General features: G+C 48.5%; 3 protein-coding genes across 9 annotated transcripts in view; 2 read left to right on the top strand and 1 right to left on the bottom strand.

Moving 5' to 3' along the window:
* SLF2 (SMC5-SMC6 complex localization factor 2) overlaps window positions 1–6998 on the top strand; it is a 48899-nt gene extending 41901 nt beyond the window's left edge. For 2 of the 3 annotated variants that reach the window (XM_072620202.1, XM_072620219.1), the window contains exon 20: window positions 470–3811. In XM_072620202.1, coding sequence (XP_072476303.1) covers window positions 470–505 — 36 coding nt within the window. In that variant the 3' untranslated portion in view covers window positions 506–3811. Of the gene's footprint in view, window positions 1–469; window positions 3812–6854 lie in introns of those variants that run through there. The other variant, XM_072620209.1, reaches the window with a different exon arrangement.
* A 2599-nt stretch (window positions 6999–9597) lies between these two features.
* SEMA4G (semaphorin 4G) lies at window positions 9598–22959 on the top strand. 5 transcript variants are annotated; one of them, XM_072620245.1, is made up of 17 exons: window positions 9598–9676; window positions 11936–12061; window positions 13376–13691; window positions 14832–14980; window positions 15309–15371; window positions 16371–16469; window positions 16768–16861; window positions 17153–17266; window positions 17784–17947; window positions 18048–18217; window positions 18660–18804; window positions 19132–19354; window positions 19590–19705; window positions 19851–20011; window positions 20189–20250; window positions 20466–21695; window positions 21845–22959. In XM_072620245.1, exons 3-16 carry the CDS (start codon window positions 13568–13570, stop codon window positions 21290–21292), a joined length of 2511 nt encoding a protein of 836 aa, XP_072476346.1. In that variant the 5' UTR covers window positions 9598–9676; window positions 11936–12061; window positions 13376–13567; the 3' UTR covers window positions 21293–21695; window positions 21845–22959. The 5 variants fall into 5 exon arrangements, with proteins under 5 accessions (XP_072476346.1, XP_072476340.1, XP_072476336.1 ...); XM_072620239.1 differs by lacking the exon at window positions 9598–9676 and adding an exon at window positions 9791–9894; XM_072620235.1 differs by lacking the exon at window positions 9598–9676 and adding an exon at window positions 9816–9894 and having other exon boundaries at window positions 11220–12061.
* Window positions 22960–24430: 1471 nt separating this feature from the next.
* On the bottom strand, window positions 24431–25178 carry MRPL43 (mitochondrial ribosomal protein L43). Its single transcript, XM_072620360.1, has 3 exons — window positions 25047–25178; window positions 24791–24897; window positions 24431–24677 (listed from the first exon to the last, which is right to left on the bottom strand). Exons 1-3 carry the CDS (start codon window positions 25175–25177, stop codon window positions 24451–24453), a joined length of 465 nt encoding a protein of 154 aa, XP_072476461.1. The 5' UTR covers window position 25178; the 3' UTR covers window positions 24431–24450.
* Between the last annotated feature and the right edge of the window lie 205 nt (window positions 25179–25383).

The following is a 25383-nucleotide window of genomic DNA, read 5'->3' on the forward strand; positions in this document are numbered from 1 at the left end:
GTTCTTAATTAGATAACCTAATGAGTCATGCATTTCCTTATAGAGAAAACTTTTGTATATTTAAGCAGTATCCTCATAGGAAAATTGATGAAATGTTATAGCTGCTCTTTTCTTACGTTCTAATTCCTGATGAGGTTTTTTCTTTCTTTCAAGGTCAACAGTACATATACTAAAATAGCATGGATGGAGATGGGAATTTATTTCCAAAGATTCATGTTAATCCACTTAGCATTTTTCTTAATGTCCTTTCTTTGTATATATGGTGCTGAGGGAAACAGTATTCACAGTCATTTTATTAGATTACTACCATTTGAATATGGACACAATGTTGTAAGGAGGCAGTATAATACCACACTTATTGCATTCACCTTTCTCTTCAAAACACTTTAGAGTTAATCTGGTCTATGGTTTTTTGACTGTTAATTTGACTAAGCTTTCCTTTTCCCCTCACCTTCCCATTTCTTTTTAGGGAAAGCTGCATGACTTCTGGGTACCAGATTCTTAGTTGAAGTAGCTAAAATGTTGACCCAAGAGAAATTGAACAGGACAAGATCTTTTCCTGAAAATGTGGTAAATGTAGATGCAGACTTATACAGAAACATTTGCATGGAGAGACAGACAAGTAATATGCCATTTGCATCCAGACTCTACAAGAGAATGTAAAGTGTGAACCTTGGACAGGATTGTCTGATCCCTTTACAGGAGATGCCAAAGCTAGAATTTGATTCCTCTTTTAGGAAGAGAATATACGTCAGATACTACAGCGTCTTATGTATGAATGCACTTTTTTAAAAATCCCATCAGATCACTGATTTATCTTTTCCTGACAAGTTACCCAAAGTCCTGAATTGAAGTGCTAAGAAATTTGGATAGATTTACCAAGATCATGCATGTTGCTGTCCCTTTGTAAAACCCTGGATTGTAATAACTTGTAAGGTGCGTGAGCTTGAGAACAATTCACTCCACTTGAAAAGCACAGGCTGCTCTTAATGTTTAACACACTGCCATGTTAGCCTTTCTATTAATGTCCTAGTGAGCCAAAGGGCCTTTGATAGTAATAAACTATTGACACTCTTAGTTTAATTAAAAAGGTTTTTCCAGTACATCAGTGTCTATGAATATTTCCTAAAACTGAATGCCAAGTAGGTGTTTTTTATCATTAACTTGGGTGATGCAGCTCTATCCTGAGGGACATTAGAGTCAGAACATAGTAGAAACAAAATAATCCAAATAAAAAAGTCCAGGAGACTAGATTTCTTTCTTTCAAAGATCTTTTGGAAAAATCCTTGGTCCCCACAAATGAAGGCATGGAAGAAGAAAACGTTATCTGTGAAAATTACTGTTGAAAAATTAGGTGATTTAAGTGAGGGGAATGTATATTAAGCACTTGGGACAGTTAACATTTCTGTGCCACAGGCCAAAGAAGGTCAGCCTTCTTTGTAGAATGGGGATCAAAGCTATATGACATTTTTCACACATACAGACACAGACACTCTCTCTCTCTCTCTCCTTATTAAGTCCACTGGCAATATGTCTACCTCTTAAAGGTTTTATTATAAAATGTCTTATCTTTAGTAGAAAAAAATGAAAGGGTTTATTTAGATTTGGGCAAAGGGCAAAGGCTCACTGATACTGGATATATATGTGTATGTACATATCTTTAACATGTTATGTGTAATTTTATAAGCATTCATGTATTCTTATTGTCCATTGTGTAAAGTGTAAAAATTCCTGAGTATAAAGTAGATTGCTTTGATTTTTGTGTAACTAAAGTATGTAAATATTTTCTTATCATGTTCATTAAAGGGATTGGATTAGATAGTTTAGGGAGGGAAGGCTGGATTGTTTAGGAGTGTTGGGGTTTTTTTATACGCCCCCCCCCCTTTTTCCCTACTGCATTTAAGGCACATAAACTGCCAGACCTATGTCTTTTTAAACACTTGGGTAAACTTTTATTTACTACATCTCATGAAAATAAATATTTTTAAACTTCTACAGCTATAATAAGGAGATGTGATTTTTAAAAAAGGCAAACAGGAAAATGACAGTCATGTTTCTAACACAGGCAGCTTGACTTCAGTCTCTATGTCATGATAGGTAGGACTCCACTACTGAAAGTTTTGGGTCCTGTTTTAATACAAGTAGACCTTCAGTTTACCTGCCGAATCAGTCAACAAACATTTATTAAGCACTTAGTATATTCCAGGCACTATGCTAAGTGTCCGGGACTCAAAGGCACAAATTAGCTTCTGCCCTTAAGAAGCATGCCTTCTTTCTTATTGGGGGAGTCAACATGTAAATATCCTGTGATCGTGAATCTAATAAAATGTAAGGACCTCAGAGGCCATCTGGTCCATCCTCCTCGTTTGTCAGAGAAGGGAACCTAATCCCAGGTCACATAGGTAGTAAACATCAGGGGCCGGTGCTGATGGAGGTAGGAATCAGTGTTGTTTGTACTGCCCTATATCCTGCCTTCTGGAGACCACAGTTTTTGCTTGAGTGTGCTCCCAAGATGGATTTTGCAAAGAATCAGAATTTGCTCAAAGTGCAGAGTGAATATAATAGTGATACTGGAAAGATTGTTTCTAAGGCAAACTCTCCCAAAGAAGTACTCATTATAAAATCAGGCTGTAAACAAAGTTTGCCCCTAACTGGGTAACCAAACTGTTGTTTGGTAAGATTAATCATGCCAGGAACCTACACTATCTAATTTTCTAAGTAGGCTAAACTTACTGTCCATATTACAAGCAGAAAATAAAGGTATTTATTTTTTTAAAAATGTTTTTGCTTTTATGTAACTGACTTTTTCAACTGATTTTTTTGTTGTAGTGGTTAATAGAAAATAGAACTTCCACTTACTGAGATCATATTAATGAATATATTTGTGTGTGTGAAAAATCCATTAAGCAGTATTGGCGTTTGTCTCCTGCTGGCTGAGGTGGAGCTGTCAGAAAACACTTCGTGAGAGGTTAGGATGTGTGAGAAAGATTTTACATATTTGGTGTTACAATTTCAGTCACAAGAAAGGTGTTTAAATTTGATTTGCAGAAGTCACTCCAGATGTGTCAAGTAGAAAATGGTGACTGAATCAGTATTATCTGTTGGTAAGAGCCCTGAAATCAGTGCACAGTGCTTGCACACTTTAAGTGCTTTGGATGGATGTTTGAATTGAATCGAAGCCTATGTCCATTTAAATAACATAAGTGCAGTTGATGGAAAGAGCGGTTAATTAAAGTTACAGAGACAACAGATAGTCCTGGTCCTTGAGGGTCTCACAGTCCAAGGAGGAAGGCAGCAAGCAAACAGTTTTGTAGAAACAAACTAGAAACAAGGTTAATAAGAGAGAATTAAGAGGTATTGAGAAAGGCTTCCTTCAGAAGATGGGATTTTAGTTAGGACTTGAATTCATGAAAGCTGGGGGATGGAACTCATTTTTTTTTTTTAAGTACAGGAAGGTTTTACTGACAAGGAAATAATGATTTACATAGGACTATTCTAATGTATTAGGAATGTTTGGGAAATCCTCTTGGGCTCCTGGTTTTATATCTCTGGATCTAGGGATAGGGTTCAGGTGGCAAGTCAGATGGAACTGCCACTAGGGGTTAGATTTTTATTTATCATCAGTTTTCTTTCTCACCATTCTCTGCCTCTGTAGCCCTAATTGCCCATTAATTCAACTGCCCAGAAGGGCATCCAGAAGGAAAAAAAGAGCTTTTTTTCCCCCTTTCTTATGAAGGTTTTGTATTACATAGTGCTTAAAATCCTATAAGTATGTTACTTGATATTAAAGCTTCATTTTTTTCCAGTTTGAGCTTCTAGTATTTGGTGGTAATTATTAAGGGCTAAGTAGCCACTTTAATGTGTGTGTGCATGTGTGTTACCAGAGTGTATGACCAAAATTATCAAGAAAAAAAAAGACACTTTGGGGTAGAAATTATTAGTATCAATTCCAGCAGCCTTCTACTGTTCTAGGAGTTGCTATTTAACAAGAAATTGAAAAGAACAATCTATTGGCATCCATTCATTTGAAGAAGTTTTCACACAGGTGGCAGAGACGCCAGTGCTGCTCTTAAGTAGATTTATGTGCCCAAATGTAAGGTTTTTTCCTCCTGATTGTCTAGCAGAGTTAGGAGAGGAGGGGAGCAAACTAGGAAAAAACCCTTCACAGCAGCTTTTAAGACTGCTATGTATCAGTCAAAACACTTCCCAAAGGCAAATTAGAGGGATAACCTAAAGAAAGGGCAGTAGGGAATGGCAGCTTTGTGGTTATATGAACCTACTGGTTCCAAGTCTCATGCATTGATTCCCATTAAAGTGAGAATGCGTTTCAGTCTTGTAGTTGTCAGGTGTTTGGGGGCAAGCTGCCCAAATAAATAAGTCTTTGGTTACAAGGAACTGTATATTCTCTGTGATCCAGCAAAAGAACCACAAATAGGTGGTGACAGTGAGCTCCATGGAAGCATCCTGAGACTTAAGTTATGGCCACGTCACTTAGCTGACTAATGTGTCCTTCAGAGTTCAGAGAGAGGCAAAGAAGTGAACGTGAAAATGTCACCTTGAGTTTGAGCAGAAAACTTGGTGAATGATAATGGAATGTCTGAGAATGTTGTAATCAAGACAACCTTCACAAGAGGCAGTTACACTTTACAGCAGTGAAAGAAGTTGAAACCTTGTGAAACCCCAAATAAAGGTCCCAGGGAAATAGTAAAAAAATAAAAATAAAAAAAAATGCATCTGGAAATGGGAAACTGTCCTGCAAGCCTTTGGTATACTCTTTTTCCATCCTAGAGAACCACTGGGAAAGTTTCAGGGGTTCCCATTCCTACTCTGGGAGTATGAGGGAGATAGTTAAGACTAAGATTCTGCCTTCTTAGCTCTCAAAGTTCTCTTGGAGAAGACAGAACCTAAATGAATAATGCTTTAAAGGTAAGAAAGCACAGCCTCCTTTGCAAAATGGTTAACTGCTTATATCACATTTTCAAAGCCTTTTCATATGATTTAACAAGCCTATAAGTTGGTGTAATGGAAAGAGAACTCCTGATTCAAACCTGACTCAGATAATTCACCATATAACTTTTGGCATTTTTTTTTGTTTTTTTAAATTACTAAAACTTAAATGCACAATAAGAAAAGAAAAAGAAACATAAACTTAAATATTGAAACAAATACAAAAATTTTTTTAAAGCATATCATGTGCTCAGCAGAACATGAGAGGATTCAAAGTACATAGCAGTAAATTTCCATTTCAAGAAAGCCTACGTAAAAAACACTCCATGTGGTGTTGAAAGCTGTCCATCTTTGCTTCCTTGTTTTCTTTTGTTCCCTGCTGTGTACTTTTTACTTTGTTCTTTTTCCCCCTTCCTCCCCTCCCTGCCAGAAGGCTACATTAAGTGCAGATATATTTATATAGAGATATATTGATACACATATATAGACATGCTTTCCCTAAGAAATTCTACTTCTGCCCATTAATCAAAATACCCTTTATATCCCCCCCACTATTCCATCACCCTCCCCTCTAGAGATCCCTGTCTTATCTTCTTCCCCCTCCCTTATCCCCTTGGCATTTTCTTTCTGAATTTTATGTGTGTGTGTGTTGTTCCCCCTTGAACTTATTCCTTATAAAAGTAGGTTTCCAGAACTAACACTTCTTCTCCTCAATCTAATTTCTATGTCGGTTCTTCCTCCTCCATTTGTATAAAATAATTTTTCTTTTTATAGCAGTTCCTAAATGGTTTTACTTTTTAAAGACATGTCAGACTCAGGTCTACCCCAGTCTTTCTTATGAATTACCCAATAGCTAAGAACAATCTTAGACATAACGTTTTACATTTTATATACATAAAAGGTAAACAGTCTGTCCTTAACGAGTCCCTTATAATTAGTCTTTTGTCTGTACTTATATGTCAGATTTATTAAGTTCAATTTTTTTTAAAGTCCTGAAAGTCTGACAGTCCATTAAATCCATTTTTTTTTTCCCATTCAAGATTATGCTTAATTAGCTTTACTGGGCATGATATATTCTGCCAGAACCCCAGTTCTTTTGCTCTTCAATATGTAGTGTTTCAAGACCTGTGGTTTTTATGTGTCACTGCTGCTAGGTCTTGTGTGATTCTAATTGTGATACTGCCATATTAATATTTTTTTCCCTTGTTGCTTGTAATATTTTATCCATGAGCTGGGAGTTTCAGAATTTGACTGTAACATTCCTATGAGTTTTCCTCATAGGATCTCTTTCAGGTGGTGATTGGTGGATTTTTTCTATTTCTACTTTCCCCTTTTGTTCTAATGCTTCAGGACAGTTTTCTCTAATTTCTTGTATCATTGTATCTAGATTTGTTTGTTTTTTAATCATAGCTTTCAGGTAGTCCTTTTATTCTTACATTTCCTCTTCTTGATCTGTTCTAAAGATTAGTTGTTTTTCTTATGAGAAGTTTCACATTCTCTTCTATTTTTTCATTTTCTATATTTTGTTTGAATACTTCTTGATCTCTTTTAACTTCACTGGCTTCCCCTTTCCCAATTCTGATTTTCAAGGAGTCATTTTCTTCCTGAAGATTTGGGATCTCCTTTTCCAGTTGATTGACTTTCTTTTCATAGTCTCTGTGTTTTTCTTGGGTTGCTTTTTCTGTTTGTTTTTCCTCAGTCTCGTTTGATTTTTAAAGTCTTTTTAAAGTGAATTCTTTTTGATCAGGTGACCATTTGACGTTCTTCTTTGGCATTTGAGTCTGTTTCTATATTTGTAAAGTGGGAACAATGCTTCCACTTCCTACCGTACAGGCTTATTGTGGGAAAGGCCCTTGAACAGTTTATATGGTACTATAGAAATGTGAAGTATTTTCTCTGTTTTACAGGTGAGGAGACAAGCTCAAAGGAATTAACTGATTTCATATGGACAATTAGGACTAGAACCCAACCTTTCTGACTCCTAAGCTAGCGTTTTTCCTAGGACCACAAAGTACTTCTCCTCTGAAAGACTGAGACAATAAGGATTCAAAGGTTCTGGTAAAGAAATAACCCGAGGAAGTTAGCAGCAATCAAGGGAAGCTTTCTGGAGGAAGTTGTTTTTAATAACCTGTTTTCTTTCCCTGTAGGATAAAGCTTGGCTTTGCAATCAGATCCATTAATAGGCCTTATTTTCCCCTAAAAAGTCAAATTTTCTTCAGTGAGTATCATGCAGTGAAACTGCAGATTTTCCTAAATTTTTAAAAAAGGTTAAAGATAAGAAGAAAGGAAACAAACATTTATTAACTACCACACTGCCAAGCACTGTGCTAAGCAGACTACAAGTATTATGTCATTTGATTCTCACAACAACCCTGTCAGGTAGGTTTTACAGTTAAAAATGAGAGAGGTTAAATGACTTGGCTACAGTCACACAGCTAAGTATCCAAGGCTGGGTCAAAAGAGAGACTAGAATAAATGGGGGGCAGGATAGGAGGGAGGGAAATGTAGTTAGTCTTACACAATGTGACTATTATGGAAGTCTTTAGCAAAACTACACTTATACAGCCTATATTGAACTGCTTGCCTTCTCAGTGGGGATGGGTGGGGAGGGAGGAAGGGAGAGAAGTTGGAATTCAAAGGATTAGGAATGATTGTTGAGAATTGTTTTTGCATACAACTGGGAAATAAGAAATACAGGTAATGGGGTATAGAAATCTATCTTGCCCTACAAGAAAAGAGAGAAGATGGGGATGAGGGAAGGGAGAGGTGTGATAGAAGGGAGGGCTCATTGAGGGAAGGGGTAATCTGAAGGCAAGGTGTTATGGGGTGGGGGGAGGGGAGAGACGGGGAAAAAATCTGGAACTCAAAATTTTGTGTAAATGAATATCGAAAACCAAAAATAAATAAACATTAAAAATAGAAACAAAGTGTCCGAGGCTGGCTTTGAACTCTGGTCTTCCTGACTCCAAGCCCATTGCTCTAGCCACTGCTCCCTGATAAAGTGAAGACCTGGGTTTCGTTGCCAAAGCCTGATTCCACCCGCTCTTCAGCAGTCTCCTAGCAAGCAGCTCCAGCTCACAGGTGAGCAGGTCAGTTTAACTCGTATTCCCCTGGGCTTACCCCTTGTGGCAGGTCCTTCAGCATCACTGCTAGAATGACCTACCTTAAACACAATTTTCATCTGGAATCTCCCGATTTCCCTTTTTCCTAATACCACCAAATCTGAATTTCTGAGTCTGGGTTTGAGGTAATTGTCATTGCAGTGAGAAGAGCCCAAGATTTCGAGGTGGGACCTGCGCTCAAATATGGCTGTGCCACCTACAACGAATCACTTCTGGTGATGCCGTCTTTTAGACCGATTAGAACCGTCCCCGACCTGGCCCCCCCCTTCTGTCCAGAGTTTATTCTTTCACTTCCTGTTTCCTCAGCCCTCTCCATTTCCTCATGCCCAATCCCAGTCCTTCTCCCTCCTACTGTCCCTCCACCTGAATGTCCGTCCTGTCCGCTTTTAGCAATCTGCAGGTTTAGCAGCATTCCCTTTCTGTGTCTGGGAGCGGACGGTCCACATCCTCCGCCCCACCCCCATACACAACGACACCAAGCTGGGAACGGTGGGGGTGGTGTATTGGGCAATGGTTTTTAAAGGCATAGTTCAGTGACTACGTGGGAGAGTTTTTTCTACAGTAAGTCTTCCAAGGGAAGGGGAGGCTGGCTGGCTTAGAGCTACAGAGGAACTCGTGAACCTGGAAGAGAGGACAGCGGGAATGTGACCTGCAGTGTCCGAGGGGTTGTCCTTGGAAAGAGGCTCGAAGGCCTTTGTGCCCCTTGGCCCGAAGGTCGAACTGAGCGAGGGAGCGGAGCTGGGAGAGGCGGATTCAGCGTTGGGCAGAGGAAGGGCTTCGGAGCCATCCAGTACCCCCCGAAGGCTGGGCCTGCCCCGTCAGCTTTGGGGGGAGGAGGTGGTTCTGAGCCATTTTGTGACAATCAGGACTAGCACCGAATAGCGGGGGGCTCTGTGCCTGAGCAGTGGAAGCAGTCTCCTCCCCTCGTGGACGGAGGTAGACCTGGGTGGGAGGCTCCGGAGGAAGGCGGCAAAGCCCAGCATTGTCCCCACTAGACCAGGCCTCCCGAGGAGTGGTCAGGGGTCAGACTCCACCTAGGCCAAGCCCGGCGGGGGTGGGGCCGTCGTAAGCCATTCAGTTCCCTCCCTTACGGGATCGGGTTAGTGAGGGTCCGGCCTCCCCCGGGCCTCCGTTTCTCCCTTACGACCAAATGGGAACCTCTAAGCCAGAGTGCAGGGGGCAGTGCGGGCCGCTAGGGGGCGCAGCTCCGATGCGGAGATTCCGAGGTCCCTGGAGACCCCGGGAGAGAAGAACCTACGCGGCTCCTGTCTGTGCTCCGTGAACCAACGGCCGAAGGTTCCCGCCCGCCGGGCACTCCTCGGCGCAGACTGCGGCCCCGCCACGAGGCGGCGAAAGCTTAGGCGGCCGCCGGGGCCCACGCTTTTTCCCGCGCCGCGCGACGTGGGCACGGCTCGAAGCCCGTCCGACCCGGTGACCCGGCCCGGAGCCGGCGCAGGAGAAGCCCGGGCTCCCTGGGAGGCCCACCGCCCACGAGGTGCAGTCCAACAGGTGCCTGCAGCGTCCGGCTGGGGCGGGGGGCGTGGCCCGAGCCGCGACTCTGACCCCTGGGTCGCGGGAGGCAAGGTCGGGCTTCCGGCGAAACGAAGGTAGTCGGCTCTCTCCCAGCCCCGCCCCCCCGGCCCCTCACCCCGGCTCCGGCCCCGCCCCTCACCCGGCCCCGCCCCTCCCGCCCCTCATCCCGCCCCCGCCCCACCGGCGCCGCTCCGGCCCCGCCCCCGCCCGGCCCCGCCCCCTCCGGGCCAGGGTTGTGCAGCTGGAGCCGTAGTGTCCGTGTCGCTGTGGACCCGGATTTAGGACCCGCAAGGTGGGTGGGGGCGGGGGTGTCGACCCTCCCTCCTGCGACCTCCGGGGTCGGGCCTGGGGGCGGCGGCGGGCCTCCTTCGGCTTGGATGCCTCGGCTCGGCCCGGAGCCGAGGCCGCAGGTGCACGGGCTGGAGCGGGCTGGGGACTGCGGTGGGAGGCGGGAGCGGAGCGAGGCCGTGGCAGGTGTGGGGACGGAGAGGCCGGGCTGGGGTCCCTCCCGCTGCAGCCCGCCCGCTGGGATCGGAAGGGATGGGGGTCTGCGGGCTGCAGCCCTGCGTGGCGTGGGCACCGGGAGGGCCCCGTGGGCTAGGTGGGGTCTTCCCCGAGATCGGTGTTAAGCCCAGGCCCCAGAGGACGTCCTCCAGCTGCCGCGGGAGGAATTGAGCCCCAGGGGGGCGGGGGGGGCTAGGGCTCTCCTTGGACCCGGGGATGGGCTCCGGAGGTGCAGTCAGCCCCCCGTGGGCACTTTCTCCCAACGCCCTGGAGGAAGGGATGCTGACATCTTCCCACCTGGGCCCGAGAGGACTGGAAGGCAGGACTGCTTCGGGGGAGCTCAGACCCCAGACTTGGAAGGCCCCAGGCAACTGGGACCTCCCCTGGTGGGAGAGGTGTGTCGTGGGGTGAGGGGCAACCGCTGCCGGGCAGTGCTGCTTCGCAGGCCCAGGACTGGCCCTTCCTCGGAAGGTAGAGGGGCCCTCTGGGAGAGACAGCCTGTTCTCCGGATTCCAAAGAACGTTTTTAGGACAGTATGGCTCTGGAGGATTTGGGGACTTTTGGTCCCAACCCAGCAGCCCTGCCAGGGGAAGGAAGCTGAGCCTTTGTAAATGAGCCCCATTCTCATCCCGACCTTACTGTTCTGAATCATCCTTATCCCCTTTCCCCTCTTCATGGAAGATTGAGCCCGCCCAGCCCAGAACTTAGCCCTTTCTTCACTGTTTGTATTATCTGTGGGTATTTACAAACACATCTTGTTCATGCCAGTGTACTCATATACACGTGTGTGTTTGTGTATAGGTATGTGTCTGTGTGTGCACATATGTATCTAGGTCAAAGCTGCCCATATCCAATGGTACTAAGCTGACCGTGTACCCTCCCTCAGCAAACAATCACACCTCTCCAGATCTTCCACCCTTCCCAACCTTTGCCCTTTAATTAAACTCCATTGGTCCCCCCACATGACATGATCTGTTTCACCACTTCCCTATGGCTATTCTGGCAACTTCTCCTGCTCCTCCAAAGCAGGCTGGTTAATGTTTTACTGAGGAACAGACCGAAGCCTGTGGGGATGGATGGTGTTGAGTTTATCCCTGTTGGCTGTGATTCCAGGCATTATCCTTGGGCTCTGCCCCCAGTTCTTCCCAGGTCTTCATCTGGGAACCTCCCACTCCTCCATCAAAGAGGAATAGAGGCCCTAAGGCTGCTCTTTGTGTAGAGACAGGTAGGTGGTGCAGTGGGTGGAGTGCTGCTGGACCTGGAAGCAGGAATGGACTTCAGATATGACCTCAGACACTTACTAGCAGTGTGACTGGACAAGTCACTTTATCTTTATGTCTCAGTTTCCCCAACCGTAAAAGGGGGATAATAATAGCACCATGAGCTTATGCTTATAGAGCCCACCCTGGTGGGAAGGAGGGGTGAGAAGTATCATTAGATGGTCCTGGCCTTCTCCTTTCCCGTAGGAGTCCCAAGTAGATCAGAGACCAGCTGGCCCTCTTGCCCTACCCCAGGGGATCTTAGCCCCCAACCAGTAGTATACCCTTAATTTAGGCTCCCTGTGAAGACTCCAGTGTGCATGGGCATACATAGACAGAAATAATCCATACATGGAAAGACACATACAATTCAGCCAGGGACTGTAGTAGAGAAGAAAGGGTACTGAATGTAGAGTTTACAGGACCCAGAGCAAGTCACTAAGCTTCTCTGATCCTCAGTTACCTAAAATAATGGTGCTTGAGTAATGTCCTTCACAGAATAAGGAAAGGGATTTGGGCAAAACGCTCCCTACATTCTCCTTTGACTCCTGTCTCCATGCATTTGTTCAGGCTATCCCCATACCTGGAGTAGACTCCATCCTCAACTCTTTGTGTTAAAGTTCTCCCTTGGCTTCATGGCTCATGTCAGGTGCTGCCTTCTCCATGAAGCCTTCCCTGAATCCCCTCATCCCCCAGGTAAGATCTCTCCAGTTTCTGCACTTCCCCTTTGCACCTGTCTTTCTCTCTTAGATTGTTGGCAGACTGTCAGTTTCTTGAGAGCAAATTCTGAGTCTCATCTCTTTATTTCCATTGTATTAGACACCAGAGCGCCTTGCACAGAGTGAATGTCTAAAATATGCCTGATGAGTTGAATGTTAACTATTATTAATAGTGATAATGAATATTTTCTGAGTATTTGGTCCATGGAGGAAACCATACACATCCTGCTCTTGGGGGGGGGGGGGGGCAAACAGCCTAAGATGTTGGGGGCAAGGGTAAAAGAAGACATGTGTATAGATAGCACAGCATCAAGTGATCAGTGCCAGGGGAAAGCCTGGCAGAAGTTCTGAGGATTCATAGGAAGAAGTCTGAAGATCAAGGAAGGAACATCTACAGATTTACAGAGATGTAGATACATATTACTGTGCAAAGAGATGTATGAATATATACAAGTAGGTGTGTGGCAGCACATTCAGTGTGAATAGGCACCTTTGGTTCTTTGTGCATATTTGGTGATTAAAATGAAGGGATAAATGTTACACAGAGCCCTACCCTGGGAATCAAAAACCTTGGATTTTAGCTCCAACTCTGTCCTTTTATGTCTTTGGACAAGGTACTTATCTTTAGGGGCACCTAGGTGGTGCAGTAGGTAGAATCCTGGCCCTGAAGTCTGGAAGATCTGAGTTCAGATTCGACCTCAGGCACTTCCTGGCCCTGGGCAAGTCACATAACTGTTTACCTCAGTTTCCTCATCTGTAAAATGAGCTGGAAAAGAAAATGACAAACCAGCCCAGTATCTCTGGCAAGAAAACCCCAAATGGGGTCATAGAGAGTCAGACATGACTGAAACGACTGAACAACAGAAACTTCTCCCAAGGCCTGTTTCCCGCTCTTTATAAGAACTGGATGATCTGTAAAGTCCCTTGCAGCTGATGGGCCAGAGGTTCTAATATTTTAAAAATTCATAGTTGAAAAACATAGCAAAGGGAGAGAAATAAGCAAAAGAACAAATTAAGACCAGGGGAAGGGTGAAAGAAGAGGCTGTGGCCACAGCCTCCCATAGTGGCAAAGGGGTAAGGGTTTGCAGATTTCTTTGTGTGTGTGTGTGTGTGTGTGTGTGTGTGTGTGTGTGTGTGTGTGTGTTTGTGTGTGTGTGTGTGTTTGTGAGTAAGTGAAGTGGAGGGGGGAGAGGGTTGTTGTAGAATTAACTCTTGCAACAGGTAGAGAAACTGAGGCTCAATTTTGGACTAGGAGAGACAGTGCTTTTCCCTTTTTATTTTGTGGACACAGGATCGTAGAAAGCCAGGACACACCTGAATGTGACTACGGCTCCCAGGGCCTCAATTTCCTTGAACTGTGACTCTTTATGATTTTGTGACATCGTTTCCCCACCACTGGCTTTCCCCTTACTCCCTAGTCCCCTACTTAGGAGGCTCCTGGGGGCTCTCTTGGGTCTGAGCTATTCTTGGGCCCCCTAGGAAGATGTGGGAGGGCCTTGGGCCCCTCCTTCTGTGCCTCCTTCTGGTCTCTTCTGCCCCTGGGCCCCCACCACGGAGACCGGCCAGAGAGCTGGATGCCACGCCAAGGACAACTATCCCTTATGAAGGTGAAGGTGACCTCATCCCATTGAGGGTAGGGGGTGAAGGCAGGGAGACTAGGGGATGGGAAGCTAAGGTGGGGACTGGCTGAGGAGGAGGGATTAAGGTTTAGGGACACTGGCTAAATTAGAAGGATTCAGGCCCCGGCGTGACTGAACCATCAGCTTCTCATTGATTTCAACACTCTGGGACCTTACCCTCCATCCAAAGGCTTTTACCCCCCTATTAGTGTCTAAACTTCCCATATTTCTTATCCACATCTAGAGGCCCTAAGTATGTGGCCTTCTTTGTCTCTGAACTCAGAGATTATCTGATGTGACGAATTCTAATGAACATTCCTCCTACTTTGGCCATTCCCACTAGAAATAGATGGCCCAGTTCTGCATCTGTTCCTTCTCTGGTGCCTGTGTGCCACACACTTCAGTCCATAAGAATGGGTCTTCTAGAGTTCATTTGCAAGGGACAAAAGGACACACCAAGGCATACCATTAGAAGGGTATATAAAGGGAAGTCTTTCAGCACTAGGCCGACTGAGTGGTGCTCCAAGTTTTCTAACCGTATTCTTAGTTCTAGTTTCTCCAGCTTGGTTCAACCTTCTAAGATTTCTTCTAGTCTAGGAACATGTCCGTTGGTGTTAGACTCCCTGGGAGTCTTTGACCCCACCCAAGATACTTCCACACCAAGATAGGATTCACCTACCTGAACCTTCTGGGTCAATTTTACTCACTACTTCTGTCAACTAAGGTTCCCCCAGTAATTGCTAACATCCAGCTGTCACCTGATCTCTTGGCTCCTTGATCACTTACTGACCCCACTAACCTCTTACTCATAGTGATACCCATACTGACTTATCCAGTCAGCAAGGACTATTCTACCCATATTCTTAATAATCACTGGTTAACCTTCCCCTCTTCCTACTAAAATAAAGACAAGGAAATACAAATAGGTTAAAAGTGTTCCCTCTCACTTGAAAAACAGAGTAACAGATTAATTCAGTATAACATTATGGAAATACACAAAAATAAGCCTCTATTACAAGAGCAAAGAGCATAGGGTCAGGCAAATGTGGGGGTTGGAATATGAGTGTGTGAGGGTTGGAAGGGAGCTGAGCCTAGGGGATCAATACCTGTCTTCCACATCTCCCCCAGAGCTCTCCGAGGCCCGACACTTCGGGGGTCACGCCCACAATTATTCTACGTTGCTGCTGGAGGAGGCATCAGGGAGGCTGCTTGTAGGGGCACGGGGGGCCTTGTTCTCTCTTAATGCCCAAGACATCGGAGATGGATCCCACCGTGAGGTCAGCCACCTTGTACCCTCTGTGTATTCCAGATCTATACACAAACTACTGGGACCTTTATTTAACATACTTTTCACCGTACCCCCTTCCCGCAGACCTCTTTATACCTTAGATCCTTGTACATAACCTAGATCCATGAACATCCTATTTAAACCCCTGAAATTCCCCTTGGGAATCCATGGGCTTCCCTATACCTATCCCTAGTACCCTCACTGCCCTCTTTTCCCCCCCACCCCATGCCCCAACCACAGTGATTCCTTTATTGATGCTGTCCCACCCTGGGTAGGGTATCTGTAGTTCAAGAAGTTTCTCTCCTTCCCTCCCACAGATCCGATGGGAAGCATCCCCAGAGACTCAGAATGAATGTGTCCGAAAGGGAAGAAATAACCAGGTGGGTAAGAATCCCCTATCCCTTTCCCCAACCCTCACTACAACTACCTAAACCCTATATCCCATTGAGTGAATGGAAGGAAGAGAGACTGGAGGGAGGGACACCCATTAGACATTTAGTGCATCAGTGCAAGAAAGAGATTATGAGTGCCTGGGCTAGGGTGGGGGCCATACTACGGAGACTGACTTGACATGACACAGTGACTAATTAGATGTGGGAGCTAAAGAGTAGTCTGTCATCACTGGGATGATTAGTTCGGGTAACTGGGAGGATGGTAATGGCATTGACAAAGATGGAGCATGAGGGGGGAGGAGTGAGTTTTGAGGGAAGGATGATGAGTTTTAGACACATTGATTTTGAGGTGTCACTGAGACATCTGGGGGAAGTATTTAACAGAAACCTGAAAAATGTGAGTTTGGAATGAAGGAGAGTGGTCAGGGCTTGAGAACTAGAGGGGTGGAAATCAGCAGTGTGTGAGGGCTATTGAAGCTGGCCATGAAGCAGCTGCGATCATATGGGCAGGACATGTCCTGAGAAAAGACTAGCAGGCCAGGGATGGAGGCTCAGAGGCTCTTGCCTTCAGAGGGTGGGAAGAGGAAAAGGTGGGGCTGCAGGAGAAACACCAGGGCTTCATAACACCTCCGTACTACAGGTGCCTCCAGCAGTCTGGAGAAGCCTTTGGACACCCACTTCTTAATTGTTTTAAATACATGAAGTAAAATACAGTATTTCAAAGGAAATTTCAAAGGAAATCAATTGTACTGAAATATGGTTATCAGAATATTAAAAGAATTAGTGAGGCAGAAGAAGGATTAGGAAAGTGAAGGATCAGGGAAACCAAGGGAACAGTAGAGGACGATTATAGTTATGACTGTACAAGGACACCAGGACATTATGATGAGTGATTCCAGTTGAGTAGATGGTGGAGAGGAGCTGCTAGCCTGGCCAGGGACTCACGCCCCTTCCCCACCTTTGTCCCTCTAACCTGACCCCCTCTAGACTGAGTGCTTCAACCATGTCCGGTTCCTGCAGCGTCTGAATGCGACGCATCTCTATGCTTGTGGGACTCATGCCTTCCAGCCACTCTGTGCTGCCATCGTAAGGCTGATCTGACCTTTCACCTCCCTCCCCCCTCCCAATGCAGCATTTAGCCTGGTCTAGATGCAGACTTATGGCCTCATCATCACTGTTTCACTCACTGTCCTCTGATAGCTGACCCCTGAAGATTCATCAGGGGACATTCCCTATCTTCATGGAATAGGGGATTTGACCTCCCTGCTTCATTTCTGAAGCTCCCAAACATTGATTCCCCAGTGATTGTAGCCTTGCTATAGTTCTGCTTCTGGCCTTCTGATCACCTCCCCATGCCCATTCTGAGCTGTTTGTCTTTCTCCAGGATTCTGAAGCCTTCACTTTACCCCCTAGCTTTGAGGAGGGGAAGGAGAAGTGTCCCTATGACCCAGCCAGGGGCTTCACAGGGCTTATTGTTGGTGGGTGCTCTGTGTGTGTGTGCGTGTGTGCGTGTGTGTGTGTGTGTGTGTATGTGTGTGTATAGTGCTGCCACAGGGTGAGGCTATGTGTTTCCCACACATCAAATACCCCATGTATACAGCACATCTCCCTATAGAGCTAACATGCCCCTTCACTTGGGTGGTATGAATGACACATTCTGCCTGTGTCATATAGCTCCCTCTGTGTGTATGTGACACAACCCCCTGCAGAGCTGACATTTGCCACTCATGGGGAACATTACCCCGTGTTTGATGTCTCCTTGACCCTAGATGGTGGCCTCTACACTGCCACAAGATATGAGTTCCGGAGCATACCTGACATTCGTCGCAGCCGTCATCCCCGCTCCCTACGAACTGAGGAGTCCCCCTTACACTGGCTCAATGGTGAGGGGAACAAAGTTGGTGACTGAGGCATTTAGGGACCAGTAAAGAAGAAGGGCTGAATTCAGAGTCTGGGGGCCTAGGAAGGTGAAGAGGTGGCGGCTTGGAAGAACTGGGCCTGGTTGGAGGGGCAACCTCCAAGATGGAGGGGCAACCTCCAAGATGGAGGGGCAAATCCAGGGCCCAGGGTCTAGGCAGGGCAAGTGAAACTTGGAGACGGATGGACAGGAAGGCGAAAGGGGCTGGGGAGAGAAGAGATGTTTCCATGGTTTATTCTTTCTCACTTAGAAATACAATCTGTTTCAGGCCTGGCTGGGGCCTCTTTTTCTTCATCTCAGCCCCCAGACAAACAGAATGTTCTAGATTAATGTATATTACATATATTTGGAGAACCCTAGAGGTGGGGAAATGAAACCTTCGTGGAGAAGTGCTTAGAATGATAATGGAGGTTAGGGGACAGGATCCCCCATCTGAAGGGGTGGTCCAGGACGCCTCTTCTCTGAGGCCTCTGCCCCTTTAGATGCAGAGTTCGTATTTTCCGTCCTCATCCGGGAAAGTGAGGCCAGCACTGTGGGAGATGACGACAAAGTGTATTATTTCTTCACGGAGCGTGCCACAGAGGAAGGCAGCAGCTTCTCCCAGATCCGGGGACACCGGGTTGCCCGGGTAGCCCGAGTTTGCAAGGTAAACTAAGTCTAGGCATCTGAAACCAGAGGGGTGGAAGCGTTCCCCAGACCTCCTGACCTCATCATGATGTCTGAGCCCACCCCTCCTCTGGCTCCAGGGTGACCTCGGTGGGAAGAAAATCCTACAGAAGAAATGGACATCTTTCCTGAAGGCCCGGCTGACTTGTCATATCCCTCTGTATGAGACCCTACGTAGTGTCTGTAGCCTGGATGGGGGCTCCTGGGCCCATACACGCTTCTATGCAGCATTTAGCCTGGCTGCTCAGTGGTCAGTGCTAGGGAAGAACCCTGGTGGGGAGTATGGAGAGCCTTAAAGTAACTGGGGACGAACTGAGAGTTGGGGAGGCATTCTGAGGGAGACTTAGGGATTCGATCAAATAACTACCCCACCCCTGAGACAGCAACTGATGTTGGGAGGCAGGATGATTCCAGGGACAGATTTCTGGGTATCTCCAGTCCTGATGAGGAGTACTGAAGGGGGCGGATTGGCTGCACAGAAGGAATTTCAAGTATGCTGACCTCTGCCAATGGCTGAGATAGTGGGGGCAGTTCAGCTGACCGTTCAGAAGTGGCCAATCAGCAACAAAGTCCAATGGTGGAGAGGCGGGACCTTCCCCCTCCCTCCAGTTTTCTGTCCTAGATCCCAGAAAGCTGAGGAGAGGGCAGGCTGGTTCTTAGATCTGAGTCAATCCCCTCCTCCCACCTCCCAGGAGGACCCTGGAGGCCTCAGCCATCTGTCGTTATGACCTGTCTGATGTCCAGGCATCCTTCTCTGGCCCCTACATGGAATACCAGGATGGTACACGTCGCTGGGGTCGGTATGATGGGGCTGTGCCGGAGCCCCGACCAGGCTCGGTGAGGGGCAAGGGGGTGGTCCTCACTTTCTCATCAAGCTGATCTGGGGTGGGGTTAGGGATGGATCATTTTGTTCCTCAGGAGCCTAACTTCTTCCAGCTAGGGATGTTTGTCTGGACACTTAGAGATAGTTGTGTGAGATGAAAGATCCCTGGGCTTGAAGACGGAGGACCTGAGTTCAAATTCTAGCTCTGCTGTTTTACCACCTATCTGAATCTGGGCAAGTTATTCCCTTTCAGCCTCAGCGTCCTGATCTGTAAGGCTGGGCCTTAGGATGATCCTTCCCTAGATGTTCGTCACCCTCACCTGAGCCCCTGTCTCCCACAGTGCATCACAGATGGACTCCGAAGGCGGGGCTACAACTCCTCTCAGGACCTACCCTCCCCTGTCCTGGACTTTGTCAAGTTGCACCCACTCATGGCTAGGGTTGTGGGGCCAGCCCGAGGGCGGCCTCTCCTGCTGAAGCGGAACATTAGATATACTCGGCTTGTGGGGACCCCTGTTACTGTGCCAGCCGGTCTGACTTACGATGTGCTCTTCCTGGGGACAGGTGTGACCTTGGGGATGACTGTCTCCTCTTGACCCCACTAACATTCATTTTTCAAGTCACCCCTACCAACTCTTAATCACCTGATATACGCTAAACTCCTGCTTTTACCTGCTAATAATTTCCTCTTCCCATCCCTTAATCCCGAGCCTGCTGAAGCTTTTGGCCCTGGGAATAGGCTGAGGGGGAGTTGTCCTTGTGGGGCCTCCACTTCACTCTGACTCCCAATGTTTCTCAGCTGATGGCTGGATCCACAAAGCCGTGGTGCTGGGCCTTGGTATGCACATTATTGAGGAAGCCCAGGTGTTCATGGAGCCCCAGCCTGTGGAGAACTTGGTCATCTCCCTTGCCCAGGTACTCCTCAAATCTAATTGACCTCTTTCCTGTGAGATGCTGCCACTGGCTATACCAGTACCAGGAGGGAAAGGCCTGGTGTCACAGCATTTATTGTGTGCGTACAAGAGGTTATTACTAACCACCCCTCTCCTTCTCACCCTAGCACAGCCTGTATGTGGGGGCCCCCAGTGGGGTTATCCAGCTGCCACTGTCCCGATGCTCCCGGTACAGCTCCTGTTACGATTGTATCCTGGCAAGAGACCCCTACTGTGGCTGGGATCCTAGTGTCCGGGCCTGCCAGGAAGCTGCCACGGCATCCAACAGGTGCTGGGGGCTGGGAAGGGTAGAGGCCACAGTTGTTCATTTGGACCTCTACATGGGTGGGAGTGGAAGAGAGCACCGTTGAGATCGATTGAGATAACCTTTAGTTTCTCCTACTGGGGAAACAGAATCTGTGAGCCACACCCGTGCTCATGCATTCTCTCCCTTATCCTTTCCCAGGACAGCTCTGATACAGGACATGGAGAGAGGCAACCGTGGCTGTCAAGGCATCGTGACTACAGGTAATGAGCCAGCTTAGCTCCATCACTGTGTATAGGTATGGCTTCACCTCCTTTCCTAGCAGCATTAATGGGAGCCTCCCCCTTCTCTCTAAATCTCTAACCCTGGCAGCCTTCTCAAGTAAGACTGTGTGGAGGGTGAAGGATATTCCCCAGCACTGGGCCTTTTTCAGTCCCTTGCTCCCACAGTCAGTCTTTCATCTCCTTCCTGCCTCCAGAACCACATCTGCCATCTCGGAACCGATCTGTGCTGAGTGGGGATGATGTGCTTCTACCCTGTGACCAGCCGTCCAATCTGGCCCGAGCCTCGTGGCTACTCAATGGGAGTCGGATGCTGGTGGACGGGAGGGATGGCTACCGTGTGGGTGTGGATGGCTTATTAGTGGTGGACACCCGGCCAGAACATAGCGGTCACTACAGTTGCTATGCAGAGGAGAACGGGCTCCGTACCCTTCTGGCCTCCTATGGCCTCACGGTGCAGCAAGCCCTCCCTGCCCCAGCCCTGGTTCCCCCAGCCCTGGGTGCCCACCTGACCCCAGATGCCCATCTCCTCTATGTGCTGACCATTGCAGCCTTGGGTGGCCTCTGCCTTGTTCTGGCCTCCATGCTTCTCTACGTTGCCTGCCTTCGAGGCAGTAGCCGCCGACGCAAGTATTCACTGGCCAGAGGTACTGGCAGGGCAGGGGGCTCTGCTGTCCAGCTGCAGACAGTCTCTGGTCAGTGCCCTGGGGAGGAGGATGAAGGGGAAGAGGGGACAGACAGGGCAGGAGGACCTGAAGGTAGTGGCCTCCGGATAATTCCTGGGGAGGGGACCCCAGCACCTCCTCCTCCCCCACCCCCTCCCCCCCCTACTGAGCTCTCCAATGGGTTGGCAGCACTGCCTAGTCGTTTGAGGAGGATGAATGGTAACAGTTATGTATTACTGCAGCAGAATGAGGACCGGGCACCTACTCTACCCTGCTCCTTCACAGAGGAGCTCAGCCGAATTCTGGAGAAACGGAAGCACACACAGCTGGTGGAGAGGCTGGATGAGAGTTCTGTCTAAGCTGCCCTCCCACCTCCCACCCAGTCCCCATTTCCCTTGGTCTCTAGGGTCTCCTGGCCTAGGTCTGTCCTTCCCCTTCCACCAATCTCCACCAGCCTTCCAGGCCCTAACTCGCCTTCTCCAGCCTCCAGAGCTGACTTCCAGAATGACACCCTCCATTCAAGCAGGTCCTTTAGCCGTTAGCCTTCTAGGCCTTAGCCCTACCCCTCAACTCCTGCTACAAGGGTCCAGGTCATCATGGTCCTGTACCACACAGCAGAACGTCTTCCCATGTCCCACTTGAGACCATCCTCCAAAATGACTGAATGGGGCCACTGGTCAGGGGCCTAGGCCCCCAGGCCTTTAGCCTTCCCTCAACCACCCTTTGCAGAACCTGTGACCTCAAAGAGTGAGCTACAGAGAGGTAGGTCTGCTTGTGGAGCACCACCCCCTAATTGCTAAAAGAAGGGGGGGAGGCAGCTGGATTTGCATAACTTGTTTCCCCTAAACTAAGACACATGGGGGCAGTCAGCAGTGATCATGCTGCTTCAGAGAGCCCCCATCTCTTTCCAGCACTGCAGCTGCATGTTGGGCTGAGGGCAGCGGGCAGCTGCAGCAGAGCCTTCCATGTTTGCTGTCTGCTTCCCACCTCCTGCCTCGGTGCTGAATTCTAATGGTGACTGGAGAAGTCTGAGACCCTGCTCCCCATACTGTGCCCAACAGCCCCCTCTCTGTGCTGGATAGAAGGTGTAGCATTGCAGTCAGCTGAGCAGTGCGCATGTGTGCGTGTACGTGTGTGTGAGCACGTCTGGTGTGCATGTGTGTCTGCCTAGGTGATACACTCTCCTTTTCCCACAGGTTCACTTAGGTTATAGTTCTTATACTTAAGGGGGACACACACCCTGCCCAAACCCATCCAGTTCTGCCTTCCAACCCCAGTCCTCTGTGATGACACCCTCCACCCCAGCTCATGGCCTTGTCTCCAAGTTTGGCACTGAGAGGAAGCAGCACACAGCTCTAGACTTGTCTTCTCCATGAACACCTCATGGATCTGCTCACATCTGTACATGTTCATAAAAAAGGTTACACACGCACACTCTGAGCCCCCCAGGTCCTGCCAAGAATGAGACGGTAGCCACACTGTCCCTCCCCTCATTGCCTGGGGTCCCCAACCTGTTTCTGACAAGTTTGGTCCATGAACTTTTCATGGGAGTGATTTCCCCCAAAACTTATCTCCCTCCCACTACCACTGGAACTATGCAAAGGGCAGGTAGTAGGCAGGCTGGGAGATGGGATTCCTTGGTCCTGCCTCTGTCCTACTTCACTGTGGTGCTGTAGGGGTCCTTGGGTCAGTGAAGGTGTGACCCCAGGATGAGGTGGGACAATCAAAAACCCCTGACTGGGGTTGTTAACCCCTTTGGGCCAGGATGATGACTGTTACTATTGATGCTGGGAGAGAACCCAGGACTACCATGTTTTTACTGCCCTTCAAACAGCACCATGAACCCTTCCCTTCCCCCAGCTGAATGTATTTATTATGAGAATCATGGAAGGGCTCTATTTTATTACCAGCCCCCAGGGGGAGGAAAAAGTAGGGCAGAGGACAGTGGCTCATCTGGGGAGGGGAGTGGGACATGGGCTCATCTCCCCACTTCCTTCCTGTTGGTCAGTAAATAATGTCCTCTAAACCTCATTGTCTTTGTCCAGTTCATACCATGGTATTTCTCATCCTGTTGGGAAACAACCCATCTTGCTGCAGGAATCTGCCCCCATCAGATCTACTCCCAGAGCACAGCAGGCTTAGGAGAACAGTGATCTCAGTACAACTATATAGATTCTGGCCTCTGGTGCTACAAAGTCACTACTAGCTTCTGAGCTTGTCTTCCTGCCCACATAGGCTAGGGCAGAGATACATGGGAGGGAACTCAGCATGAAGGAACAAGAAGCCCCTCAGAAGAAAGCTTAACAAGCTCCTAGCTTCCATCTGTGTCCAGTTCATGACACGGTGAGCCCATCTTAAAGTACTGTAGGCCTGCACTTGCATGAGTGCTGAGCTTGTTACTGAGAACCACACAAGCTTTAAAATTTTCATCTTTACAGGAGTCCCTGGGGTGGGAGCAAACCTGAACAGGTCAGCAAGAGTTCTAAGAATCCAGAACGGAACTTCTGTTCACTTCCCTCATGGAGGGGGAAAAGATTATAGGAAGTTCCAGAATTCAACTCAACTCATGGAATTTAGAACTAAATGGAACTTTGGAGTTTTTCTTATGCTTAATAATGACATCTGAAAAATAAGGAAAACTACAAGGTTTTGAGACTAAACTGCAATACAAAGAAAAGCAGAAATGCTGTTCCTGCCCTAAATGAGCTTGAGGCAGACAACGAGGTATATGCAAGACATATACAGAGCAGACAGAAGATAACCAAACAGGAAAAGACCTTTCAGAAAATGAGGGAGAGGATTCCAAGAATGAGGATAATCAGAGGAGAAGCTAGAGCCTTGTGTTAATGGCCAGTGAACCTGGATGGCAAAGTGTAAGACTGAAAAGGAACCAGGATGGGAGGGGCATTAGAAATCCAAGAAGGGTTTTCTATTTGATCCCAGAGCACATAGGGAATCGATGGGGTCTACTGAGTGGATGTGGGAGTGACCTGTACTTTAGGAAACCATTCTGGCAGCTTGGTAGAGGCTGTATCAGAGTGAGGAAGGATGAGGCAGGAAGACCAATCAGAACCAGTGCAGGAAGGTGCGGAAGGTGCCTCTTGTGAGGGGAGAGATAAGGCCGTGGAGGATAGATGTGATGAATGCAGAAATGACATGTCGTGAACACACAATGGGTATGCACAACAAGCCAAGGGAGGTCGCTCAACAGTAACAGGGAAGGTAGGGAGAGTTTAGGGGTGAAGCTAGAGCTCTCACACATCCTGAATGAGATGGTTCTCGATGGGGATGTCCAAAAGGTGGCTTGAGATGTGAGAATGGAGTTCAGAAGTTAGGGCTAAAGGTACGGAAGTCATCGAAGCTCTGAGATTCCCAAGTGGATTAGCTTAAGGTGGCACAGGTGCTTCCGGGAATTACACCTATGATTACGTGTGAATCCCGAGCTTTCTATAGGGCCCACCATGGCAGCGGGAAGGGAAGAGGCGAAGCATGACGGCTCTGGAAGAACGAATCGGATTTATTGGGGTTTCTGGTCGGGGTGACTGGCAGGGGCTGCCCTGCCCAGCTGGGGGGGCCTGTTGGTAAAGGGGTGCCACTGGCCCTGGATGCTCGGGTGGTACGTGTGATAGGGCTTCCGGATGCGAATCACGTCCAGGCCTGACTGGTCAGCCAGCTTCTGGATCAGTGTGGCGATCTCCTCCGCCGTCTTATTCCCGAGGGCCACCTCCTGGACGGAGCCGTTCACTAGTGCAGGGGGAAGGGGGCGCGAAGGAAGGGCACTCGGTCACGGCTGAGGGTGTGCCCCGAGGACGCTGGGCCCCGGCCCGCCCCCGCCCCCGGCCCGGCCCGGCACTCACGGTACTCCGCCACCAGCCGGGGCACGTGGCATTTCTTCGCGGTCACGTAGAGCACGACCCCCGGGTTCCTCCGCGCAAACTCCGTCACGTGCTGCTCCACAAACTCCCTGCGGGCGTAGGGGAAGCGCGCAGGGGCGCGTCAGGACACCGGTGGCCCCTCCTGCCCCGGGGCCCCCCGGCTGAGGCCCCCCGAGCACGCGCACGGCCCCCACCTCCCCGAGGGGGGAGGGGTCAAGAGTAGGCGCAAGGCCCCCACCTGGCGCCGCGCGAAGAAGGCGCGTCCCGGCTGACCCTGAGGCTGAGGCGCTGGAGCTGCTGCACGTAGCGTCCCAGCCCGTTGTGGAGGACGCTGCCCAGGAAGCGGCTCGGGCTCCCGCGGGCCGTCATGGCCAGGCGGGCCTGGACCCGAAGTTCCCGGAACCTTGCAAGCGAGAGCCGGAAGGCCTGCTCCAGGAGGGGGCGGGGCGGCGCCGCCTGACTTCCGGCTCTCGGTAGGCGTCCTGGAGCTCGCAGAGTTTTGCTTCCGGGGTCGGTCCGTGGAGCACGCGGCTCGTTCCCACGCTGTGCTCGTGGGCGCCTCCGGACTTGGACGG

This window comes from Notamacropus eugenii, chromosome 1 (assembly GCF_028372415.1).
Source record: "Notamacropus eugenii isolate mMacEug1 chromosome 1, mMacEug1.pri_v2, whole genome shotgun sequence".
NCBI lineage: Eukaryota > Metazoa > Chordata > Mammalia > Diprotodontia > Macropodidae > Notamacropus > Notamacropus eugenii.